This window comes from Melanaphis sacchari, unplaced genomic scaffold, assembly GCF_002803265.2.
Source record: "Melanaphis sacchari strain LSU unplaced genomic scaffold, SCAv2.0 Contig110_pilon_pilon, whole genome shotgun sequence".
NCBI lineage: Eukaryota > Metazoa > Arthropoda > Insecta > Hemiptera > Aphididae > Melanaphis > Melanaphis sacchari.
The window spans coordinates 319270-345056 of record NW_020270425.1 but is presented as its reverse complement, the minus strand read 5'-3'; the positions used below and the strand labels follow the sequence as shown (position 1 = coordinate 345056).

Below are 25787 nucleotides of genomic sequence, written 5' to 3'. Positions count from 1 at the left end.
TTTACTAAAGAGTCTTAAGAGTCACTTAAAACTAAAATTGTTATATATCATAATAATGCCAAAAGGGATAAAATTTAAATATAATCTTATTTTACGCAAATTGAGTGTAAATGATACACAATTTGAGTAATGGGATAAAAATTACATAATCCTCTATTTACACTAGTTTAAATCTGAATATTTTCTTTATTTAAGGAACCTGTTATACTATATCATGTAATCCTACATAATTATTGAATAGGTATTGATTAAATAATATAGTTTTATAAATATTTAAAAATAAAATTGTGCCACCATGATAATAACATTGTTTATTGTCAATAATACATTTCACCTACCCCATTTTATCTAGAATCCTTTTTTAAACTATTATGCTTTTGTTCTTATTATTATTACTATTATAATTTTAGTTGCCATGTAAATCATAAAACACCGGAAAAGAGAAAAAAAAAATATGAACTATTTCATAGAGAAAAATATATTAACAATAACAGTAAATAACAATCGTTTAAGATACGATGCGAATTGCACTGATTTTATTATTGATAATTGAAATAGCGAAATTTGAAGTTAACGTGACCAAACACAATATTTATAGAGGTCTTATATACAACGGCCGAAGTTATAGTGAAGATGATTATCCGTTCGTAATTTCTATTAAAATAAAGTACCCTAACCATACTAAGAAGACTTGCTCAGGTTCGCTTTTAAAAAAATTGTTCGTTTTGACTTCTGTTCACTGTGTTTACGGTATTGACATAGATTATATTGAAGTAAATATCTAAGCATACCTACATAAATAAACTACATAGTATTATATAATTTACGAAACTAATTTGAAGTATGTTTTTATTGATATCACTATGTTTAATACAGGTATATCAGGGTACATGGTTACAAAATAATATTTCACGAAACTTAGTTGAAATGTACATACACGAAGACTATAACCCAGATAATAAGCATACATTTATAAGTGGAGATATTAGTGTATTAAAAGTAAGCACTAAATATTTAAGATTATAATACTGCAGTATGCTTGTATGAGTGTATGACTGGCATCTATGTTACACGGGAGACCTGCACTCGTGTAGTATTAACTAATTATTTATTATTAAAAAGCCTAATTTAAATCACTTAATTAATTTCATATTTTGATAACGAAAAAATATAAAAATCTTAAACAATATTCCTAAATGAGTGTATTAAAATATTATTAGAATAATATTTAGGATCTAGAATTTGATATTTTAACTCTGAAGCAAATTATAGACGTTTTAAAAAGTGAATCGTAGTGTATGTTATTTTAATATTAGTAATTAGACATTTCTATGGAAATTAATTAAAAACTATATTATAAAAATTCGGTAGAGTGATAATTTTGAAATACTAATTGTTGTACATATTTGTTCAAACAAAAAACAATATTATGTAATTATTAATGTGTTAACTATAACAGTGTTAATATAGGGACCACAAAATATTGTTCCTAAAAACCTGCTCCCGGGTCCATCTACGTACATAATAATTTTAGAGCTATCGCCCTTTTCATCACCACCTTCATCGGAGATACTCTTATTGAGAACCACTATTCTATAATGAGATAAATTTATTTAATTTTACATGCTTTGTATTTAAATATAAATATATCATAAATGTGCTTTATATTTATTAAAATAAAAAATATTTAAATTTAATTTTTCATATTATATTTTATTTATAATAAACTACGTAATAATAATGTTCATAAAAAAAAAAAAATGTTCTATATATGTATGTACGTTATAATGTATTATTTTTATTATATTTATATTTAGATAAATAAACCGTTTCCAAAAATAAAGAAATATATAAAAATAGGTGGCACTCATCGTGATTTTACTAATGGAAAAATTCTCAATTGTACAGTAATTGGGTTTGGTTTAATCAATGAAAATACTATGGGTACAAAAGGATTTATGAGCAATATTATGGTCAAACATGGTAAAAAAGCATGTCGAGGATCTGAAAGGTAATAAACAAAAATTATTCTATCAAGATCTATATGATTCACGTGTTGAAATAGTAATCCTATAAAAAACACATGGCAACAATATTTGTGTATGATACCAGGCGAGAATACGACTTGTGATGGAGATAACGGTGGTCCGATGATTTGCAATGGCTTGCTATATGGTATATGCAGTTTTGCAATAAATTATAATGGAGAGATGGAAAACATATGTGGCAGTGAAAATCTTCAAACTGTCCACGTGTTTCTTTACTATTATAGAAAATGGATAAATAATATTATAAAATCGGACATACCGACCACAGTTAGTATACCGGACACAGCGACGATTATACCGGATACTACGGATTTACCCGACACGTTGAAAACTCCGAAGTATACGACTAAAAAACCATTAAAACCGAAAAAAAATGTTGGCAAATCGATTACACCACATATATTGTATACGATTTTAACATTGTTATTTTATCATGTATTGTCCTTTAATTGAAATTAAAAACAAATTAAAAATATATTTTTTTTTTTTTGTGGAAAATCGAATTAAAGTTCATATTATTAAGTATATCTAATATTCGAATAGTCAAAGGTCTATCTAATTATTAATTTTAATATCAAATATCATTTTTTTTTTTTTATTCTAATTAAATAAAAAGCAATTTATTATTATTGTATCTTAGTAAATTTAGCGATAGTTTTAGGTAATATATACATTCTAAACGTTTTATAAAAACTGTTGATTGAAAGTTTTAACGGGATTGTTAGATTTATAGTTGTTATTGTCTTTCAACAGAAAACAATTTTTCAATCGTAAAAACTTTTAAAAACTGTAAAAACTAAAAAAAAAAATATAAAACAGAATAAGAACTTAGAATTAAGACTTGGAATCTATAGCATTGACTAATTATTAAAAAATTCAGAGATAGCTATAGAATGATAGTACTAAATAAAATATAAAAACAGTTTAAAAAAAAATTCACTGAATACTGGCTCAATGTAATTAGTTTAGAATTAATAACTGGTTATCATTACTGTGTTTATTAATATATATTATAATTTAATTAATATCATATTATCAATTATTATGATCAAAAAAATGCTATACATAATACAGTATGTAATAAGTCTTAAATAAAAAATGTATTACATAAATCAAATCAAATTAACTTGAATATATTTTCACAGTTCATAAATGTTATGGGAATTATCAAATTAAGTGTATTATTAGTTTATTTAAGTTGATAATTTAAATAAAAATGTATTATATCAAATAAGTAATACTTTAATAAATTATAAATAAATATTAATGAATAAAAAAACTTTTTGTTACCAGTTTCTATATTTTTAAGACTATTTTGAGTCCCATAAAGTCTGAGTGTAGCTCAAACATGTAAGAACATCACTATAATTTTGTTGCATTATTATTAGTTATTTTCTAAGTTATCCCAACAATAGTTTCCTTAACTTTGGTAACATATAAATCTATAATTATTGGATTGTCTCTAAAAAAATATTACTTGTCAAAACTAATTTTTCATTTACAAACCATCAAAAGCAATGTTCAAGGTTTTCCATTATTAACAATCAGTTAACCGATTAAATGCCTAGCCATAATTTATCTATGGTTGAGGAAAAGTGTTTATTAATAGTACATAATAATTGCTAGTGTATGTATAAAAAAAAAAAAAACAATAGTATCGAGTTTTTACAGTAAAAATAAAAATTATCCCATTTATACGCATTCAATAATAATAAGAAAATAATTATTCCTTAAAAACTCATGATTAAATCAAGTATTAACTAATCTGGAAGACTTGTTGTATTTTATTTTAGTATTTATTTATTTTTTATTTGCATGCCAGAAAATATTTGAAAATTACGATGCGTGTAATACTAAAAGTTCTAAGAGTATAAACTACAAGTATGAAACTATGGTTCGTTATACACCAAATGAAAATGAAAAAAAAAAAGATACAATATATTATTGAATTATAATATAAATTATAAACATTCAACAATAATTTAAAAAGAAAAAAACAATCATACCTTAATATACCTCATTAAACTTAATTATACCTTTAATATGGGCATAAAGCTATGTATACGAGTGTATATATAAATATGTTGGTGTTTGATTCGTTGAGAGTGGAATTTTTGACAATCTTGTTAGTTAGTTAATATTTTAAGTCTGTATTTTTTAAATAAGAAATGTAATAATAATTATCATATTACATAAATCACGTTCATCGTTTGAGTTATAATGGAATTTAATTAATAAAATTAATCTAATAAAATTCTTAGAAAATGACGTACTATTTATTGAACAATAGTTGCATACATCTTAGAATTTCAAATTACACACTTATAAATAATATATTCAGTTCATATTCTATAATTTTTGCTATTATATGATTATTTATCAAGCGCATGTTCACTCTCATAATTTTCCTTAACAGTTAATAGATTTTTGGAATTTTTAGGGTTTTTCTAGCATTTAAGAAGTTTTTTGTGGCGATATCAACTTTTTTTTCAAATTTGAATAACTTAAACATTCTACTGAATCTAATCTGAATTTTAAAAGAGGGTACTAAAACTAATAGTTCTTTGATAAAAAGTTTAGAAGATAAAGTAATTATTATGATTTAAAATTTATTATGATTATTATTATTTATTATTACTATTTTATAATTATTTAAGTATAATAAGTACTTTCTATCTACTAGATTAAATATTACATATAATTTACATTTTTGTAAAAAAAAAAAAACAATTTTAATTTTTAAGGAAAATTATTCATAGTATCTATAGGTAATAGTTATAATAATAATAAAATATCGTTAAAAATTCGGCGTGCAAAAGTATACATGTTTCATATAAAATAAAAAACAAAATAAAAATATAGACATGACATTTGTATATAATAATTCACACAGGTACATTATGATATTATTTTTAATTAAGTTTTAGAGTAATAAATAATTTCTAATAATGTACTATTGTATAGTAATAATAGTAATATTCATATTTTTACCACCCTGATGGTATAAAATATGATAGTCCTGTAAAAGTATAAGGAAAATCGAGGATGCAATTCAAATGGATTTAATAACTTAAAACTACTATTGCTCGAATTTTGATTTAAGTATATAAATATGTTTAATAAAGTCATTTGATTTTTTGTTAAAAAAGTGTTTGTATTGTTTGTAATGTTTAACTTTTTAATTAGTTAATGCACACTTTTATACTTGAGTTGATATATTATTAAAAACTACTCTATTTATAAATGGTTTGATTTATTTATGTATAAGTAACCTATGTGTAAAATTGTATTACATTTTAATAATAAGATTCAATGCTCTGCTTTAAATATAGTGGTTTATTTTTGTTGTTGTTTAACGCCAGCTTTTAAACCATTAAAATTATTAAATTTTTTTTTTATATATTTTTTGATTTGTATTAATACAATGTTTTTTTTTTTTTTGTCAAAAAGCTTGAACAATATCCTGTTACATATTTTGTACTTACAGCTATTAAAAACGCTGCAACTCGTTTGTGCATTTTCAAAATTTTTTACCTGAGAATCGACGACTTGCTTGCGCTTAACGAAATCTGTCGTTTACCTGAAAACGGATCACTCTTTTGCGCACAACGATATTCACACACATGAATAAATCGTTACAGACTGCAATACACATTATTAAATATTTGATAGCAATATAATCTTATAATCGATTGTGTAAATTATTTTGGATTTTCCGTACCTAACTACTTTTGGTACAGTTTTAGTGGTTATGGTTCAGTTTAGTGGTGACTAGTGTTTACGGCACAAATTTTTTAATATGGACGTAGAAATTTTTAATATTTTTGAAACAAGGCGTGTAAACGAGAAGGAAAATGTGTGCGCAAACGAGATCTATAATATTAGAGATTTTCGTCACAGGTAGCCAAAATGTATGTGTTCAAACGAGTTAAAGCCACTAAAAAATATAAAAACAAATAGCCACAGGTAATTTTTTTAAATTATATGATATTAAAATGTTGGTACTTCTGATATTTATACGAAAAATAACGATTTTTCATTATCTTAATGATTATACTGATCATAGCATTATCACTTAAATTTTGCTATACTCAATGACTTTTAAAAATAGTTATATAAATTTTGAGCTGTGTATACCGTGTAATATTCTGTGATAATTTAACAGTATTAATTTACACATAAATTAGTAATAATAATATTTACATAGGTATGTTAATATTTTACAAATTATTATAACACGATAATATTATATTGCACTGTTGTACCTAATGTTTATTATGTTCATTGTCCGTATAATATAATATTTTTGAAAAAAATAGTTAAATAGAAAATTAAATAACAAAAAAATATAAATAAAATATAAAATGCACTTGAAAATAAAGCCTATACAGTGTCTCCGCTCAGAACATTTTTTGGTAAGTACCTATTATTACTATTTAATAATAAATTTGACGATGTTTTTACACTAAAAATAGTAAGAAACCTATTATATCGGAATATTTAGTACTTTTGATGTATTTTATTTAATTATTGAATTAGTTAAATTTCAATGTAAAAATTAATTCTAACAATGATATATTATACTTTATATCTTAAATTACCTAAACGTGATTAAACCTTATAAATATTAATTATTTCATCACTGCAGATATATATATATATATATATATATATATATATATATATAGGTATATTTAAAGTTGTTTGTGAAGTGGGGTAGGGTCAAACATTTATCTTAATTATTTATTGCTAAAAACTTTATAAAACAATAAAAATCAATACACCTAATTATATACACAAAAATAAATATTATCAATGCAATTATTGAATTTCGATATTTCATGACTTTGCCATTGTACCACATGGTTTGCATTTTTTGGTTTTTATTCTTAGAGGCACGATATATATAAATGTGTGCGTGTGTGTATTTTTTATTCTTGTGTCTGAAAATCTTTTTATAGCAGAAAAAATGCACCGATTTTTAATATATTTTCTGATGAGAAATTCAGTCAAGTTGGTATTTTGAGGAGTCAAAAGAAAAAAAATTCGCAGTACTTACTTTGTAATAATCAAAAAAAAAAAAAAAAATAATAGAAATTTTTATGCAAAATCAATTTTCAACAAACCGATTTTTTTTTATTGTTGGAACACAAAAACTTATAACAGTAGTTACTTTTCATTTCACCATAAGTTAATATTTATATATTTTTTTAGTTTTTTTCTACGTTAATCAAAAAATATATACTGTGTAATAAAAAAAAAAAAAAAATTGAATGCCATAAGGTTCCTCAATATAATAAATATGTATTTCGCTACTAGGTATGTGTTCAGACTCCTCTTTCTGTTAACTGATGTTAAAAATATTCCTTAGATTTGAATAGACATTGCATACATAAAAATACTCCTTTTTATAAATATTAAAATATAACCACTAGTATATCATTTGTGTTTAGTTGACAAAAATGTCATCATTAGATATTTTTATCCAAGTTATATTATGTTTCTTAAATTCAATAAAGTTGGTTTTTTTATGTACATTGTGCAAATACCACTTTATTTTCCATTTCTTACTTCCACTCTCTTTATACTTCAAGTAGCTAATGTGGTAGGTACATTAAATTAAAGGAATTGTCATGTTCAGCAAAAACATGTACATTTTTAGCACTGTGTACTTGAGATGAGAAGAGGTAACGTACGATAAGTTGCACATGACTGTCCGGGTGGTGAATTAATTCTAAATAAATACAAAAGTGTAATGTATTAGAAATCAAACAGATAGCGCCACGGTGATATTATTTTATCACTCAGTTTTCTAAGGGCAGCTGAGTTGGATCAATCGTATATTATATTAATATGCTCTATAGACTATGGATATAGCTAAATATTTTTTTGTTATCTTTAAATAATCCTGAAAACTTTACCAAAACTGATTGGATGGAAATACGACAAAATAATAATAATTATTATTAGATTAACTCTTAAAATATTATAATTTATCAGTGTTTATTAATGAAGTAGTAGAATATATTTATGAAAAGTACATTAAATATAATTTTATAAATAATTAAATAAGTATAAAATAACATTACGAATGAAAACATTAATTTTGAGTTTTGACTTCCGAGATTTCTTATTCTAATGATTCTGAATACCATTAAATAGTACGTTATTTTAAAAGCTCAAATGTTGAATATTTAAATGTAGCCCATTATAGAACTAAAAATATTTTTTGAAACGACTAAATAAATGTTTTATGTGTGTATATTTGAAGCACAAAATGCTCAAAATATTATTGTAAGTAATAATTTATAATATATGAGTTTGCAAAATATTTATGAAATGGTGATATACGGTAAAATACTTAAGTATATAGAATAAAATAAATAACGTTATTTTTATTACCTAGAATGACATATTATTTCCGTTTAAAATTTTTAAATAAAATATATTTTTTTTTTTATTAAATATATATAAATTTACATATTCATAACTAAATATTAAATATTTTTGTATAATCGGGTTTACACTAATAAGTATATTATTTTATTTTACGGCTTCAATACGAAATGAAATCACGTGAGTTTTATAATTCTGAAAAATATTTTTATACAACGAATGAAGCACTCAATATAATAATATTGTGTTTTAAATGTATATCAAACAACTACCATGTGTAATGTATATATTTAGTAGTTAAGTTAGTTGCCAAGTTTTAAACTTATCAAATATTAATAATAGGCATAAAAATAGTATAACACAATAGTGGATTAACATCATTAAAATGTTTTCGAATAGTTCGAGTTTATTTAAAAACAAAAAAGAATTAATTAAAGAAGTTATTATTTTATAGATTCGGTACTTTAATATATTATTTTGTAATGAACACAGCTGCAACATTAACAAATTTATTCTGTTTGGAATTATTATGGTGGTAACTAATAAGTAATAACTATGATATACTAAACACAATAATGTATAAATACTTAATAATTTTGGGCTCATATGTAAAAAAAGGCACGAGTTGAATCAGTTTTTATCATTAAATATATTTTATGATATAACATAGCAATTTATTTTATTATTAGTAATACGATAGATTGAATTAATTTTTGCCAAAAACATCTTACATGTAAATATCAATTATAAAAATAAAACATAATAATATTTTTTAAAAGTTTCAATTACCCATAAATAATATTTTTAAATTAGGAAAAAATAAATAAGGTTGTTATTCTTTGTTTAAATATTTAATTTTGTCTACATTTTTGTTGTGTGTTTAATGCAGTAATTTTTAAATTGCGTGCTGCTAGATTTTATTTGAAAAATTAAATAATGACAAAAAAATGTAGAAAAAAAAATCACTGGTTTAACGAATATGTTCTCTATGATATTTTGACAAAATTGGATGATTAAACGAGAATAATGGTTTTAGTTATTTTGTTGTTATTTAGAAATATGATTCACAGGGACTTGAAATTTTTACGTATTTTATTGTACTTGAATATTGCAAGTTTTATGCAAGTATCTAATATTTATTGAATGAAAAGTTAATAACAATATGATATGCATATTTTAAAATACGTTAAATAAATAAAATATAATAAATTACATTTTTTTGACAATTAATTAAACCAACCGTTTTACTAATCTTAGTAAAGTAAATTACTAGAATAGGTAGCAGTATGAACGTATAGTGAAGTTACACAGATAATACTTAAAGGAATAAGGCTGACAGACCGTTTCCGTTCGGAATCGTTTTTTTTTTATGCAATGATTTATCTTTATATTTAATTTAATACATCCATTACATTACTACATAAACCTACTCAATGACAAGGTACACTCGAAACCTGCTGTACAATAGAAGCTACTTAAACACTTTTTTTTTTTCATATCCGAGTGCTATTATTTTACTTTTTAGTTACTCAAAGTTTGCTATTTATTTTAATTGTTATTTTTATTTTTTATTGAGCACAATAAATAAAATACATTAAAAAGGGTTAATAAGTATAAATTTATTTTTCAATTACGAATTATAAAATTTGTAAGAGGACCTATGTATAAGCATTTTTTTCATCTAATTTTATTTGATAAATGTTATCAACATTTTTTTTGATTTTATCTTATTTTGTTTTATACCATGCATTGTAAATTTTCACTAAAACATATTAGAATACTTACTACTAATAATAACGTGAAATAGATACATCAATTTGAAAATTGTATATAAAAGATTTAATTTTATAAATTATAATGTCGTAAAATTATTTATTTTTTTCAGTTACCTACTTTTTAATTTTAACGTTCTTTAAAATTTGCCCTCCTCGCTATTTACCTCATTAATTTTCTCAAAATAAGTCTCGTGTTATATGACTCATGATGGATTTCGATACCTAATTTTACGGTGTTATTGTTTCTATCAATAATATTTTATAATTAATGTTATTAAATTATATGATCTTAGAAAGTTATTAGAGTTTTACGCATCAAACTATATTGTAAAAAATGTTTTGGTTAATCAGAAAATACTACGATAAATATATTTTTGTTTTCATATTTCTTTAAAAACAAAAAATTCAATTCATATTATTATATTTAATAAAGTGATGTAAATATTTTAAAAGCTATTGAAGTTTTACTTTTTAATTTCCATCGCGTATTTAAATAGTTATGTAAGTTTTAAATTAAAGTTGTGTATGTGGATTACATTGTAAAAAAACTATAGCTTGTGAGATATTTGCTGTATTAGAGGTTAAATATGTTTAAATAAATGTATAAATGTTTTCATTTGTTGAACTAAAACAGTATAATATTATCACCATAGTTTAAAATACTATACTACCACAGTCATACACATTTCCATATTTTATGTTGTAGATAGACATGGTCCTCAAATAAGAGATATGCATATATCTTAGATATATAACAGAAATATTATGTATAATTGAGTTACATAAATTGTAAATTAAATATTGTATTTAGTTAAATTTTATTAATGTAATTTGCATATTATATTTATATACTTATTTGGATGTAACTTGTAATGAATATAGATATAAGACGATTATGCAATTTTTTTTTAATTTTTATTAATAAAATTAGAATGCGCGATATTATACAGCATCGTAATTGTCTTACAATAATTGGGGTGTATATATAAATATATATATTTAAAACATTTAAAATGTACAGACATACATCAAGATGAATGTTGTTAGACATTCGTCGTCTAATTATCAGTGTAAAGTTATTTTATTCGGCTGAATATAGTAAATTTGTACACTTTAAGAAGTAGAAAACAACTTTTAAATAAAAAAAATAAAAGTTGATTTAAAATGAATGCAATGTTCTAATGATAAAAATAAATCTTTGGCTTGTCCAAATAAATATTCTGTAAATAATAAGTTGTTTGTAACATATCTAAAAATATACTCGTAGATCCATAGACTATTATTCTGCAATAATCAATAGACAGTATCATGTTTATCAAATATTAATTTAAAAAAATATGTCTTCTTATAATACAATAGGTAATCAAATTTTAAGTACATCAATATTTATGATTTATTTCAAAAACTTACCTGTGTTATATAATTTGTATTTTTTAAATATATTTTTGTTTTAAATTAAAAAAACAATAATTGTTAAATAAAATAAAAATAATTTTTTGTTTTTAGATTTTTTTTATAATACTAGTACATTTTTTATATTTTTTATTTTATTATATTTTAATATATTACTTGAGACTGAATTGTAATTTATATCTGGTTAAATTATATTGAGTATTGAGTAACTAAAGTTTGTCTACGTGACTATGTCATTTCAATCTAAAAATGTTTTTATTTGCTTTTTTACGTTTTTCATAGTACCTTTATTGTTTACGCGAATATATATTAAAAAATACCATGGATAACGTTATAAATACTCTTATAATCACAGACACACGAATAATTATTTAGGAGAAACGATAGGATTTTTTTCTTAATTTTATATTGCTTTCGGTATTATTCATTATTGTTTGTTGTTGTTAAAAACATGTTCATATTTTATAATAACGATTTGGTGTTTAAAAATTAAAATATTCATACCTACTTCAACATAACTCATTAAGTTTTTAGTTTTAAATATTTTAATCAATATATCAGAGCTGCAAAAATCTTGCAGTAAAAAATAAAACTTATAAAGTACATTTTAACATCAAACCAAACCTTTTAATAATGTAAATACTTGATGTAAACAATTTTGATAGTTGATACCAATGGTCACAGTAGTCGAGGTTTTCGACTCAAATCATATCTTTTTAAATAAAAAAAAATATAATGAAATCGCTTTCATAATTATTACGTTAAATATTTAATTAAATTCTCTTACATTAGTAAAATACTATTTTTCTCCACTATTTGTTTCACATGCCTACACAAAATATTATTAAAATAAATCTTGACCATTTTTCTCCAATAAGGAATCAAGAATATTTTGTTTGTCATATTTAATTTAATACAAAATAAAATAAATAACAAGGTAATATTTTTTTTTACCATATATTATAATTTATACAAGTAGGTATAGTATCCCTTGATAATTCAGTATACTATAACAACATTGTATATTTTGGTAGGTTAGGTAAATATCTGTCATTTTTTTATTAAATTCATTTCAATATTTGGAGGAAAATAGACATAATTTTAATCCAAAAACAATTTTTGAAGTTAAATGGTACCTAATATATTTTTTTGTAGAGGAAAATGTATAGTGAAGGAAAATAATATCTCACTTTTGATGTCCCTGCTACGTTGTTTCGATTAAAAATATATATATATATATATATTATACGAACATTATTCATTTATATTTATCAAAAAACTAATTAGAAACTATCATTTTTCCTGGTAATTTAGATGTTACATTGCAATAGGTAATAATAATAGTGTAATAGTGTAATAGTGTAATAGTGCTATCGTGTACAAACGTAATAATAATCCGATATAAACTGTACCTACATAATTGTTGAGCATTGTACCATATATAATAAATTTATAACACATCACTGATGATTAACAATTTTATGTAGAACATTCGTATCTCTAACAAACATAGCCTTTGAACTTGATAATGGCCTACCTTATTTACTTGAAATATTTGACGCATGTATTTAATGTAATTCTGTTTGTAGAAAACTGTACTCGTTGTTAGTGTTTAGTAACAAAACCCATACCACGTTTTATTGTTATAATTTCGTTTTTATTCCTACGTTCGCAGTATTTTTTCTTTTATCGGGCAATCCATTTTCTATGATTTATATCGTATAAAAAATCATATTAATTTCGTTTACAGAATGTAATCGTTTTATATAAAAATAATTAAAAAACAGACAAATTTGGGAAAAATGAAATCTGAACATATCTATGGTCTGATCGTCTTGACACTATTCATCATATTGGATATAGCTTCGCCATGTAAGTACTCACTGATTATTATTAATTACCAATTAGACAAACTGTTAATACATGAAAATATAAAAATATATATCTCGTTAAATATGGTATGAATATGAACATCAATAAAATATTTATTTTTTTGAAAATGTAAGATGGTAATTTCTTTATTGATAAAAGCATTTATTAAATGTGTAAATTATTAATTTATAGTCCATTCATTTGTATGATAATGGGCTCCTTGATAATTTGTAATGAATATTTTTTACATTATTACTCACATAATATTATTATTATATATTATTAATGAATTTAAAATAATATTATTTATTGTTGTAATAAAATATTTAATATTGAAAAAATTCCATACATTCGTTTATTTTATTTATATTTTAACTAAAAAATGTTGAAATTCTCATAGTTATAAGTTATAAATACTTAAAAATAAATTCGTATAATTTTCAGATGTTAATATTGAATTCGAATTTTAAATGTTTTTTTTTTATATTAAAATGTTAGTTTTTGAAAGCCCTAACAAATTCACTAATTTAATGATTAAGATGGCAAATAAATTTAGATTGTTTAAAAAATAATTTTTATGCTCATTTTATTTATTTTGCTATTAAGGGTGGATATTAATCGTTATATAATGAAATCAAGTGGATTATAAAACAATATTATAATGACTGCTGAGTTATAAAAATAATATAAAGCCAAGACTTAACGCTTATAAATTATATCTACCTTGGCTTCGATTTTTTAACTTAATATTTAAAAACAATCTTGATAAATAAGTTGCTTTTAAAAACAAAACAAAATATTTTTAAATATACTGATTTCTTATGTTAAGAAATCAATTATTGTTTGATTTTGTAAAAAACTTATGGTGAATTAAGTAAAAATAAATGTAAAATAAAGAAACATTATTTTTATGTAGGTAAATAAAAACAAGTAAATACCTGGTTAATAATGTTATATTTAAAGTTTATGAGTGGAATGAAATGGCACAGAAGAAATCTGTAAAATGTTGGTTCACTATTGTGCCCATATAAACTTAAAATACTTTTAACTAATTAACTAATTACTAGTTCGAAATTTTATGTTTACTTAAACAAATTCTCTGTATTATATATAATTATATGTTTTCATTCAAAACGTTTTAAATGATATAGTGATAAGTAAAGTAAAATATATAACTTTTTTTTTATAAATCTTTGTTTTACGTTTAATTCAAATTATGTTAAAATAAATATTTTCAAAAACGTTAATATTTTTTAAGACATTAGATAATGAATGCTTACTGCGCTAATAATAGACAAGTTAATACATAATGTTGTAAAACGATTGAAACGTTTTGAAATAATTACATGAAGAAAATTGTTTATGCATATATAAGTTTCACTATAACTTTTGATTGATGCAATTTACTAAGTTAATAAAATTAAAAAAATTAGTTTCTGAAATTAATATACAAATATAGATATAAAAATTATGAGAATTTATGTTCAATACTTGTCCATACTTGTCTATTAGATTTTTATTTTCTATAAAATATTGATTAATTAAATTTTTCAATCCTATAAGATTAATATCATTATTTTTTTCTTAAATATTTATCACTCAATCAAAACCTTACGTTCATCTAATACAGAGACATCTGTAGTAGATTTATTTAGGTATTGGAAGGTGATTACTATAGACAATGGGGTTTCGCACTGAATTATATGGTTGCTTAAAATTTTTAAATATCAATAATAAATATAATATACGCATATTTTTATTTATAGTTTAAAACCGTTTAAAAGTTTTATTAAAAATGGAATAATGGAAATAAATTACTAAATTATTAAGTTTCAGTTTTTAGTATTAGTTAAATTAGTTAAGATTATATTTAAAATGAAAAAGAAATGACATTTAATAGTTGAATACCCATAATTCTTGACAAAGGCATCTACAATTTTTTCTATTTACATTAAGAAAATTCCTTATTTCCATGAGTAAGTTTTTATTTAACAGGAATATCAAATAGTTAAAAAAAAATTAAATTATACGCTCGAAAAAAAATGACAACAATATTAATTTATAAAATTAAAATCAAACATGAAAATATTATATAAGTTATCTTATCTAGATGTGCTTTCAAAAAGTTATGATCAAAAAATTCATCAATAAAATTTTGCATAACAATTACTGTACGTTATCTTAGAATTTAGTTTTTTAATAAATCCATAGCAATATTTTACTATAGTAACTATCAACATAATATACATCACATTAATTATTAGTAAAAAAATACCTAGTAATATTAGGATTACTTTTACAATTATGATTTTAAAACTTGTATATATTTTATAAATAGACAAATTGAAATTTTTACCTTTATAACTGTTCTCGGTATTTTGATCATTATCAATTTTTATTTATTATTGAAATTAAAGTCGAAGGAACCAAGATTATTTTTTAAGTTTAATTTGTAAATTTGTGTACCTTAGGTGGTGCATCAAAACTATCTACCAGTAGTAAATTAATTATACAATTTATTATTTTTGTTTACTTATTATAAAATAAATTGATAGTTTTATACATATATTTTTTACATTATTTTATTTATTTATTCATTTATTTTTTTGTATAAATAATAATTATTACTTATTATAATTACATTTTTCTTGTATTTAATGTGTAAAAATATAAAATTATATAAACTACAAGTCTGATGAAGTAACTAAGCGTGATTTGGAATTCGCTTGTGTATCAAAAGGAAGTTAACTTAACATTAAATGTTACTTTTACGATTTAAAACTGACAATATTTGTGATCATGTAATTTTTAATAATTTTAAAATTCGTTGAAGTTTATATTAATGGAAATACGTGGTTTATTAATGTCAAATTCTGTAGTAACATTATATTTTTATGTTGGTAGGTATTAACAAATAATTGGATGATCATATATTGTTCATCTCTGGGTTAAATTCTATAGTTATACAGTATGCATAACAATAATCCAATTTATTATTTTGCATAAAATCGTAAAAATAAAAATACCGATATATACAGATAACATATCCATGTTAAGTGAAATCCATACAATAGTTTTTAGAAAGCGATTATTAATCGTATTCATAATGTTAAGAATAATACTATTATTGTATGCTCTATATTTACACAAAGCACCATTATTATCATGATATTAAATCCCCACCGAGGCCAATCCGAGTTTTGAGTGCCAGACATTGTGATCACTGTCCCGATTTTAGATGCCGAATGGACTGATGAGTACATTAGTTTTACAATGACGTGTGATAATATTTATTTTTTCTCTTATTACAGAGGGGATGGCAAAATATCTCTACGCATTTCTTTCAGAGCCTGTTTAGATTGCAAATTGAGTATAAAGGACTTTGAACGATTCGGTTTTTGAATTTCTAACAGTATTAGGAGAACGTAATAAAATAATCGTTGAAGAAAATAAGTTCATCTAACTATTATATCGACCAGGTTTGGGTATTTAAATCTAGTTCTAAAGGCGGATTCGGGTTTTTGGTGGCTTTAGGGTGGAATATAGATATTTCGAGGACATTTTTTTGTTTATCTAATAAAATTTAATATTGTTTATAATACTTTCTATTTGTTATTTTTTTAATTATTCATTTCATAACAAAAAATCCTAGAACACTACTAATTATTTTTTTCCGATTTTCACGTATATTAAGTACGTTCAATTTGACATTTTAATATGTACCTATAATATAAAAATATCTATTATTTATTTGATAAGAATTTAATTAAAAAATAAAGTTATATATTAAATATATTTTTTAATATAATAATTTTTTTTTATTTTTATGCTAAATAGTTACAGAACTCGGGGCCTCTGGATTGCAGTCGACTTGCCCCCTCAATAAATCTAGCTCTATATAGTTCCACACATAACATGTTTTTTTATCATTGGTTCTGTTTTTTATAGAATTGTTGAAGGTACTATGATTACAAAATGTATGTCTTAGTTCAACGTCGTATACTCGTTTGTTAAATTCATTTTTTTGATTCGATTAACTATAATTGTTTGTTTGCATTTTAATTATTATTAACCGTGAATATACTTGTTCCAATAGTATTAGAAATATTGCATCACAGCTCAAAGAGTTCCTATTACTTAACTCTCGGCTTATTCTTATCATAAATTCTTTTTTCATGACTTACAAGCAAGTGATGTCATTGTGTATCGTATATTTTTCTACCACTACCATATTGCTGCCACAAAGTATACTTTGGACAAAACATTTATTTGTTAAACAAATTGTATATTCCGGAAGCAAAAAAAAAAATAAAAATAAATCTGTTTCTTTTTTATTTGGTTATCTTATCTGGCTTCCTGATTTAATTATATTTTATTGTCCTAACTTTAGCTGTATTATATTATATTAAATTGTTCTATTTACTATAATTTTTACATTCTACTTTGTTTGTTACATAAATCAGCTATTGCAGTGAAGTTATAATAATTTATAAGCATAGTTTATAACTCGTATGAGAAATAAAGAAATAATTGACCATTGTATTCATTGAGTATTTTTAGTTTAAAATAAGGAAGTATAAAAAGTTAGTGACTTTATTTTAGATTCTGAATTTTCATTGTTTTCGTAATGAATTTATTGATTTTAAAATTATGTTTTTATATGCGTGTACGATTAGTATAGTTGATAAAATGTTTTGATTTTAAAAAACACAAGTGATTTCGAATATAAAATTGAATTTAGTTTTTACTTTGGAAACCTAAAATTAAAAATAATTCTTAGTACTTTTTTTATAATAGGGAAAAAAAATTAAGAAAAAACAGGAATTTTTACCCAAATATAATTTTTGACAAAATCAATTTTGTACTTTAAGTGTTAATTAAAAATGAATAACTATAGATACTTGAAAATATTTAAAGAGGTAAGAAATTTTCAATTTTTTTCATAAATGTCGATTAAAAATAATTCTTGAAATATTATACAAAACTTTCATAAAAGTTGTTCATATTTCTGTAAAAAACTTTTCATGAAATGTTGATATTTCAATTAAAAAATATAGAATATTTATAGTCAAAATATTTTTTTTACAGCTTGAATTTTGCCAAATTCATAAAAATCACGAAAATAAGTTATAAAATAATTATTTTGTAGTTAAAAATTAATTAATATTTTTGGTTTTATGCCTAAGATTTAAAAATATAATACAAGAATCTTTATAAGTTTTTCAACTACCTATTCAAGTATACGAAAAAAAATTCCACTGGAAGATTTTATAATTATTTAAATTTTAAATTTTTATGATATTCGATAAGTATTCACTTTTAAAATAAATATTTCTTATTAAACAATTTTTGATATTTCATTGTATTTCAAAAAACAAAATAACAATAGTTATTTGTAATTTTTACTAAATGTTTATATTATCATTTTAATTTACGTGATCAATTTTCAAATTTTTTTTATATTTCTTCTATAAATATCGATAAAAAATTATTTGCTGAATGAAAATTCTTGAAAATTTAGTACAAAATTCCATAAAAGTTTTTCTTATGTCTGCATGTATAAATTTATTTTAAATACATTGGAAACATTTTTTTTTTGTATGTATTTAAAGTTAAAATTTTAATAAAATTTGTCAAAATCGCAAAAATTTTTTTAACTATTTTATAGTTAGAAATTCGTGAAAATTGTGTACCTAAGATTACCTGAATTATCCTCATAAATGTTCATTTGAAACTATAAAATTTAAAAAAAATATATATATATATATATAAAGACAACTATTTTTCATTGACATTTTAAATTAAAATTTGGACGAAATCGCTTATTTAAACGATAAACAACGTTATTTATTATTTTGTTATAATTTAAAATATTATTTGAGGGAACAAAAAGTTATGGTACGTAAATTTTATATATATTATATTATTTTGAATTATACTATACGTAATGAAATTATTGATTAAATATACTATGAATTTATTTTTACTGTGTTACAGTATTTACAAAAAGATAAAATTAACTTTTGAGTTAAATAAATTAATATCTTATGGTATTAATGTATACATATCATTATAATAATTAAAAATTTTATTATTCAAGAAAAAACAATATCAACCTACCGTAATTTTAAAATTAAAATAAATGGCATTTTAAGTTATATCAAAAAAACATATCAATCTATATCAAAAATACTTAAAAGGGCTGATAGAACATCTTCACTTGAAATTGTTTTTTAGATACATTGGAATATCATTGAATTCAAATTTAACATAGTGATCCACTTTACATTCAATTTATAGTAAAGCGATAACGAGTTTTTTGTTAAAATTTATCGTGTAAGATTTATAGACAAAAAATTTAAAAAATCACATTTCTAGTATCATATTGTAATATTTATCTACAGTAATATTATAAGCTAAAGAGTATATTTTGTATGTTTGAACGTACTTAACTCAAGAACTACCAGTTTGATTTTAATAAGAGTTATATTAGTCCTCGAGACTCGCAGGTGGTTTTAGCTTCTTTTTTTTTAAACCTTTATAAGGTTGCTATAGGATGATTCACTTATAACTTTCATTTCGAACCATGAAAATCAAATCATTTTTTTTTTTTAATATAGGGTTGGCAATAGTTGACATATATTATTTTTATTTTTAACATTTATTAGATTATACACAATAATAGTTTATGAGCGATGAACAAAAAAAAAAATAATATTATAAACGTCCTGAAATCTTGAGGAGTGTAGTTACCCAGGAGTAACCCTTAGAGTGATATATTTGATAGGCTATTTTATGTATTTTATGTACAAATAGTATAAGTTTTTTAACATTATTTTTTTTTTCTATTAGTTTAATTAAGCCAAATTACGCTTTACTAGCGTCTCTTAAGTCTTCTGAGCAGGTTTTTAGAAATGTTTACTGAGTTAAGTGTAAGAATTAGTGGAGTCTGGTGATTCTTTAGGCGAGAATTGAAACGCTTGCATGTAAGAGAATGTAGCCATTTCGTAAACAGCCTGTAGTCCAAAAGCTGAGTATAGTATATTGTTTGATACATAAAAGGGCGCATTTGTGATTACACAAAGTGATATCGATTGAAATGTTTGCATTTTGTAAATATTGGATTTTCTTGTTGCTCACCATAATTGGATATCATAGGCCCAAATAGGCTTCAGGAGAGTTTTGTAGAACAACTCATTTTTTTAAATCTAATTAAATTTAAAAAGAAAAATTGGTATAGATTAGCCGACTCACCTTATACGTTACTATGAGATTTTTTGTTTTAAATAAAATAAAATAATATTATATTTATTGTACTTTATTTATTAGACTCAAAAATAACATGACCGACGTTGTCAAGTTTCAGCGGTTGTTTTTAGATATTAGATATGATAGAAAAGTTTAGAGAGTTGTCTGAATCATATTCAAAGATTACACTAAAAGCGATATTTAATACGTTACAGACGGATATTACCCATTCCGATCGAATAAGTTAGGCATTTAGTTCACAAAGTGAAGTATATATATATGGTGATTCGCGTTCAAACTGAGATACACTAAAACCGATATACATTGATGATTAAGATAGGTACTTATAATAATGTCAACTCTATAAACTCTCAAAGTGCTAATATACTTACGTAATCCTAAGTATTAATTAGTGTTTTCAATAAAAAGAATGCAACAAAATGATTAATTCATATGATTCTGATTAAAGTTTACTTTATATGTGCAGTTACCATGTCTAATTATGTGAATCCTTACCTATTTACATAATACTTTTAAATATGGCTATTCGTACAATAAATCATTAAGTAGAAAATCATTATAATTATAATAATACTTATATTCTTATTGAATTATTCATATTCATATAAAGTATATAATGATATGTAATTTATATTCAACAAAATAACTATTTTAATAGCGCTAAAAGTTTCAATAAATACAATATTATTTGCTATTATTAAAGCAATGAATACCACTTTAACGAATTTTAATATCTAATACAGAAATAATAAACATATTATTACAAACTATTGTTGAATTCCTTAAGCAAAATAATTTCATAAGCTATACAAAATAACAAATATTATATTTGTTTTATTCATATATAAAAAGTGTAATAATATGTTGTACCTAGAAACTCCCTATGATAGAATAAAAAAGGTAATATTTGCTATAGTGACACATTTTTCGTACCTTATAATATTTTAGAGTTTGAATGTATTGGTTTTAAATTGATGTATGTTTTTCGACTAATGAAATATTTTTATTTTAAACTAATATTGGCCCAAGATTACTAATGGAAGTAGCTTAATATTATATTATAATATTTTTTGTATTGATGGAAAATTGCATACATATTTTAATACTATCATAAATCAATAAAAACAAAAATAAAAGGTTTATTTTTTAAAAAAATTTTTTTGTTTGTCGTTCTAGATGACGTAATTATATAATTTTTATAATATTATAAAATAAATTGCAGGTTTATTATATACATTTATTATTCGGGTTTTGAAATTTTATTGAAAATTTTTTGTTTTCAGATACCACAGCCAAACACAACAGTTGTTCAAGATCTGCTTGTTTTAGTATGAAAATCACAAATAGATTATGTCTTAGATTATTTTTAACACATTTTTAATTATTTTTGAATGTAGGCGATGGAAAGTTTAACTTCTTACCCGGTACCATTTATGTGTACAAAAATTCCATTAGTACACAGACTACGTTTGATAAGTCTAAGAACACAGCGTCGATTGCCGAATTTAATTTCAAAGTTCATATACACATTCAAGAATGCGACGGGTTCATGTTTGTAAGTGTAATTCAAGTTTTATTCATTACAAAATTCGATTCGCTAAAATAATAACATATTTTATTTTTTAGATTACTGATACTAGTATTCATAAAGGAGTCAAAACAAGGAACTCCAACACTGTGGATGAAGAAAACTATTTAAGATCAGATGAAAAAGAGCTGTATGAAGATTTGGAAAAAAATATGTTGAGGTTTGGTTTTGTCTTCTAACAAAAAAAACAAATAATATGATGAATTTTATTAGCTATAGTAATATAGAAATTGCCAATTGGTTTCATCGTACTATTTTGTTTATTTTACATAAGTATTATTATACTTGAAAATGTAAGCTATACAATATCGTAATTGAAAAATAACCACGGAAATGATTCACACAATTGAGAAAATTTGTTTTACAGCATAAATTATTATTAATTAGAAAATGGAAATTATATTTATTATAAAACAAGCATTCAACGACGATATGACTATGTCAGGGTATTGGTATTTGAGTAATAATTGGGTGACATTTTGGCATGTATTTGTGTGTATGTGTATATGTAAGGTTGGGGGAGAAGAGGGTTAGAAAATGATCTTGGCTTCTTATTAGTTTTCAATAAATAAGTTTTCTATGATTATACAATGCTGTAGGTATATATTTCATTGAATTTTAAATTAAATATTAAATATAACGATCAAAACCAATTAAATTTGACGAAAAACGTATACAAGTATAAGTGCATTGAATGAATAAAACAAGTTTTTCAACAGATTTTCATTCCAAGATGGTCATATTAGCACGGTTTGTCCTAAAGAAAACGAATCGGTGTGGGCTTTAAACATTAAAAAAGCTGTACTATCTACGTTCCAGAATCGCATGGAGAGATTTGATATTCATCACATTGTCGCAGAGGTTAATTGTGTTTATTATTTTTTTTTATTATAAAATTTAATTTTTAATTTACACGTTATTTTCTTTTAGAGAGACATAAACGGATTTTGCCCAACTTCATACACATTTTTGAAATCGAATGGTACGCAAATAGTGGTAGATAAAGTAAAGGATATTTCAGAATGTTCCGAGAGATATCACATGCATTCTATTATTCCAACTTCACCATATGTTTTTCAAAGTGTAAGCCAATAGTTTTCTTTACAGTACAATATTTGTAGTTTTTAACTACTTACCGTCAATAATTTGTAGGAAAATCAACTTAGTTTACAGTTTCTGCATGAATTAAAATATTTTCTAACATTGTTGAATAATAATAAATTGAATAAAACATTTACTTTATTATATTTTTACGTTAAACCCTTTAACGAGTTTGCTTAATAAATAAATTTAAAAAAAAAATAAAAAAAATAAAATAAATTTATACATTAATAGAACAACGATAATTATTAAAATTAAAGGGAGGTCATGAACAAATAGATATTTAATTATAATGATTTCCACTAAATACATGCATAAAAACATTAAAAATATACATTTGGCACTTAATATTAAAAAAGCAATTAAGGCCGACTCGTGATTATTTAATAAGGGGTAATAATTAGGCAATTTGTGCCCCTGCTCGGTAACTTTGTATTAGACGTAAATGATTATCAGTGTGAATGTTAGTAACGTTACGTAGGTTATGAGGCTACTAAGCACGCACACGGACTAGTCATGTCAGACAGAAAAATTACAAGCGTGATTATATGTTCAGAATACACGTTACAGAAAAAGCTCTCACATCTCATAGATTGATCTGATTAAAATAATTGATTTTTGTCAAGAAGAGTAATATTTCTTACAGTATGTATTGGACTGTGGTTTTTTTAATTACGTACATCACTAAAAACAAAAATAATGAAAATAACAAAAATCGTGAAAATTGGTGAAATTTTTATCATAGGATTTAAAACAACAATATTGAAAATAAAAGTCCAATACGCTTTGGAAGAAATCTTTTTTTTTTTTTTTAAAAAAAAAAAAGAAAAAGAAAAATCATTGTAATCGGTTCACTTTTTGAGGTCCGAGAGTTTTTCCTGTAGAGTATGTTTTTGAACAAAATTATAGGTCTGGTATGTTTACAATAAATGGAAAACCATTGATTTTAAATAACTATAAAATGTCTTTTGTAATAATATTATGATTTGTGAATGATATTTTTAAAACCTTGAATAATTTTTAAATTCTAACTTATTCAGATTTGATAATTATATCATTATATTAATTAAACAAATGAGTTAGTTAATTTTTGAAATACTTGAGATTGGTTTAATCAATATTATGCGAATAAAAAAAATTATTCTTTATTGTAAATTGTTATAAAATATATTATATGAAATTATAGTAAAAATTCGTTTAATCGTCAGTGTCGAAACCAGGACAATGAAAGTTAATCGAATAGACGATTATCAGAAATTTTTCAATAAACGTATATTATATTTTATGATGTGATTCGCAAAAAAAAATAATATGTAATAAGTAATAAATACTTATAATATATAATATTATGTAATTTTTTTGAGGCACGAATTTTTTGAGCGGACATGTATCGTAATTTTACAAAGTAAAACCTGCGTTGCATTTGCCTCTTCTTGCACTTAAAACCAATCAATGCATTTTGATAACATTACTTCTACTTCTGAGTAGTTAGTTGACGGTTTTAAGACCGTTTTTCGATGGTGATCGATGATGGATAACAGAGAGTGACGGTTAAACGAGTTTCTACTGTAAACAAATTATTTTATTTGAAATGCAAGAAATAAAATTTGGACAAATAATTAGAAGGCTAAAAAATTTAATAAAAAATTGCATCCTACATTATTAAATAAAATTTAAAGTGTTTAATAGGTTAAATTAGTTTGAGTATGGTTAATATTATTAAAATATTCTCAGTGTACTTACTTTTAAACATTAAAATCTAATTTAGGAGAATCGTTTTAACTAAAACTGATAATGGCTATATAAAATTATATATTAATAATAAAATATATTGAAAATAATATTTTTATCTAGTTTAATGACTCTATCTACACTCTAGTCAAGTTTTTGAAAATATTTTAGTTTTCCATTCACAACAATTAAATATTAATGATATGCTTGGTGATTAAAAATTTTCTTATTGTTTAGTCAACGATAAAATTTATTTTAAACTATAAATTATGTACGTATATATATATACGATATTTAATATTTAAATGTACCTTATAATGATTACCTATATTTATATTTTGTATTCATTCAAATAAGTTTTTGTAATTGTAATGTACCTATAGTTAAAACTTCTAAATTAACCCACAGTATTGTCAGTAAATAGTTTTTCTATAGAAATAAAATCTTAAATTCTAAAAGTGATCATGATATGGGCAACAAATATATAACAATAATAAATAGTATGACTTTTAAATTGAAAATAAGTAATAATGTACTATCAATCTTTAATAAGCTTAAAGTGTATGCTGTATTCTTATTAGTTATTTCACTTAT

At 22.7% G+C, this 25787-nt stretch overlaps 2 protein-coding genes across 3 annotated transcripts in view; both read left to right on the top strand.

The window, feature by feature from the left end:
• Nucleotides 1–518: 518 nt before the first annotated feature.
• On the top strand, nt 519–4506 carry LOC112603732 (chymotrypsin-1-like). The gene is made up of 5 exons (XM_025352451.1): nt 519–773; nt 877–999; nt 1818–2011; nt 2066–2483; nt 4489–4506. The coding sequence occupies exons 1-5, from the start codon at nt 519–521 to the stop codon at nt 4504–4506; spliced, it is 1008 nt and encodes a 335-aa protein (XP_025208236.1).
• An 8745-nt stretch (nt 4507–13251) lies between these two features.
• Nucleotides 13252–25787, top strand: part of LOC112603750 — a 105027-nt gene continuing 92491 nt past the window's right edge. The window contains exons 1-6 of one of the 2 annotated variants that reach the window (XM_025352481.1): nt 13252–13504; nt 22057–22101; nt 22171–22328; nt 22400–22521; nt 23081–23222; nt 23292–23444. In XM_025352481.1, the coding sequence (XP_025208266.1) occupies nt 13435–13504; nt 22057–22101; nt 22171–22328; nt 22400–22521; nt 23081–23222; nt 23292–23444 (690 nt within the window). In that variant the 5' untranslated portion in view covers nt 13252–13434. The remainder of the gene's footprint in view (nt 13505–22056; nt 22102–22170; nt 22329–22399; nt 22522–23080; nt 23223–23291; nt 23445–25787) is intronic. The other variant, XM_025352480.1, reaches the window with a different exon arrangement.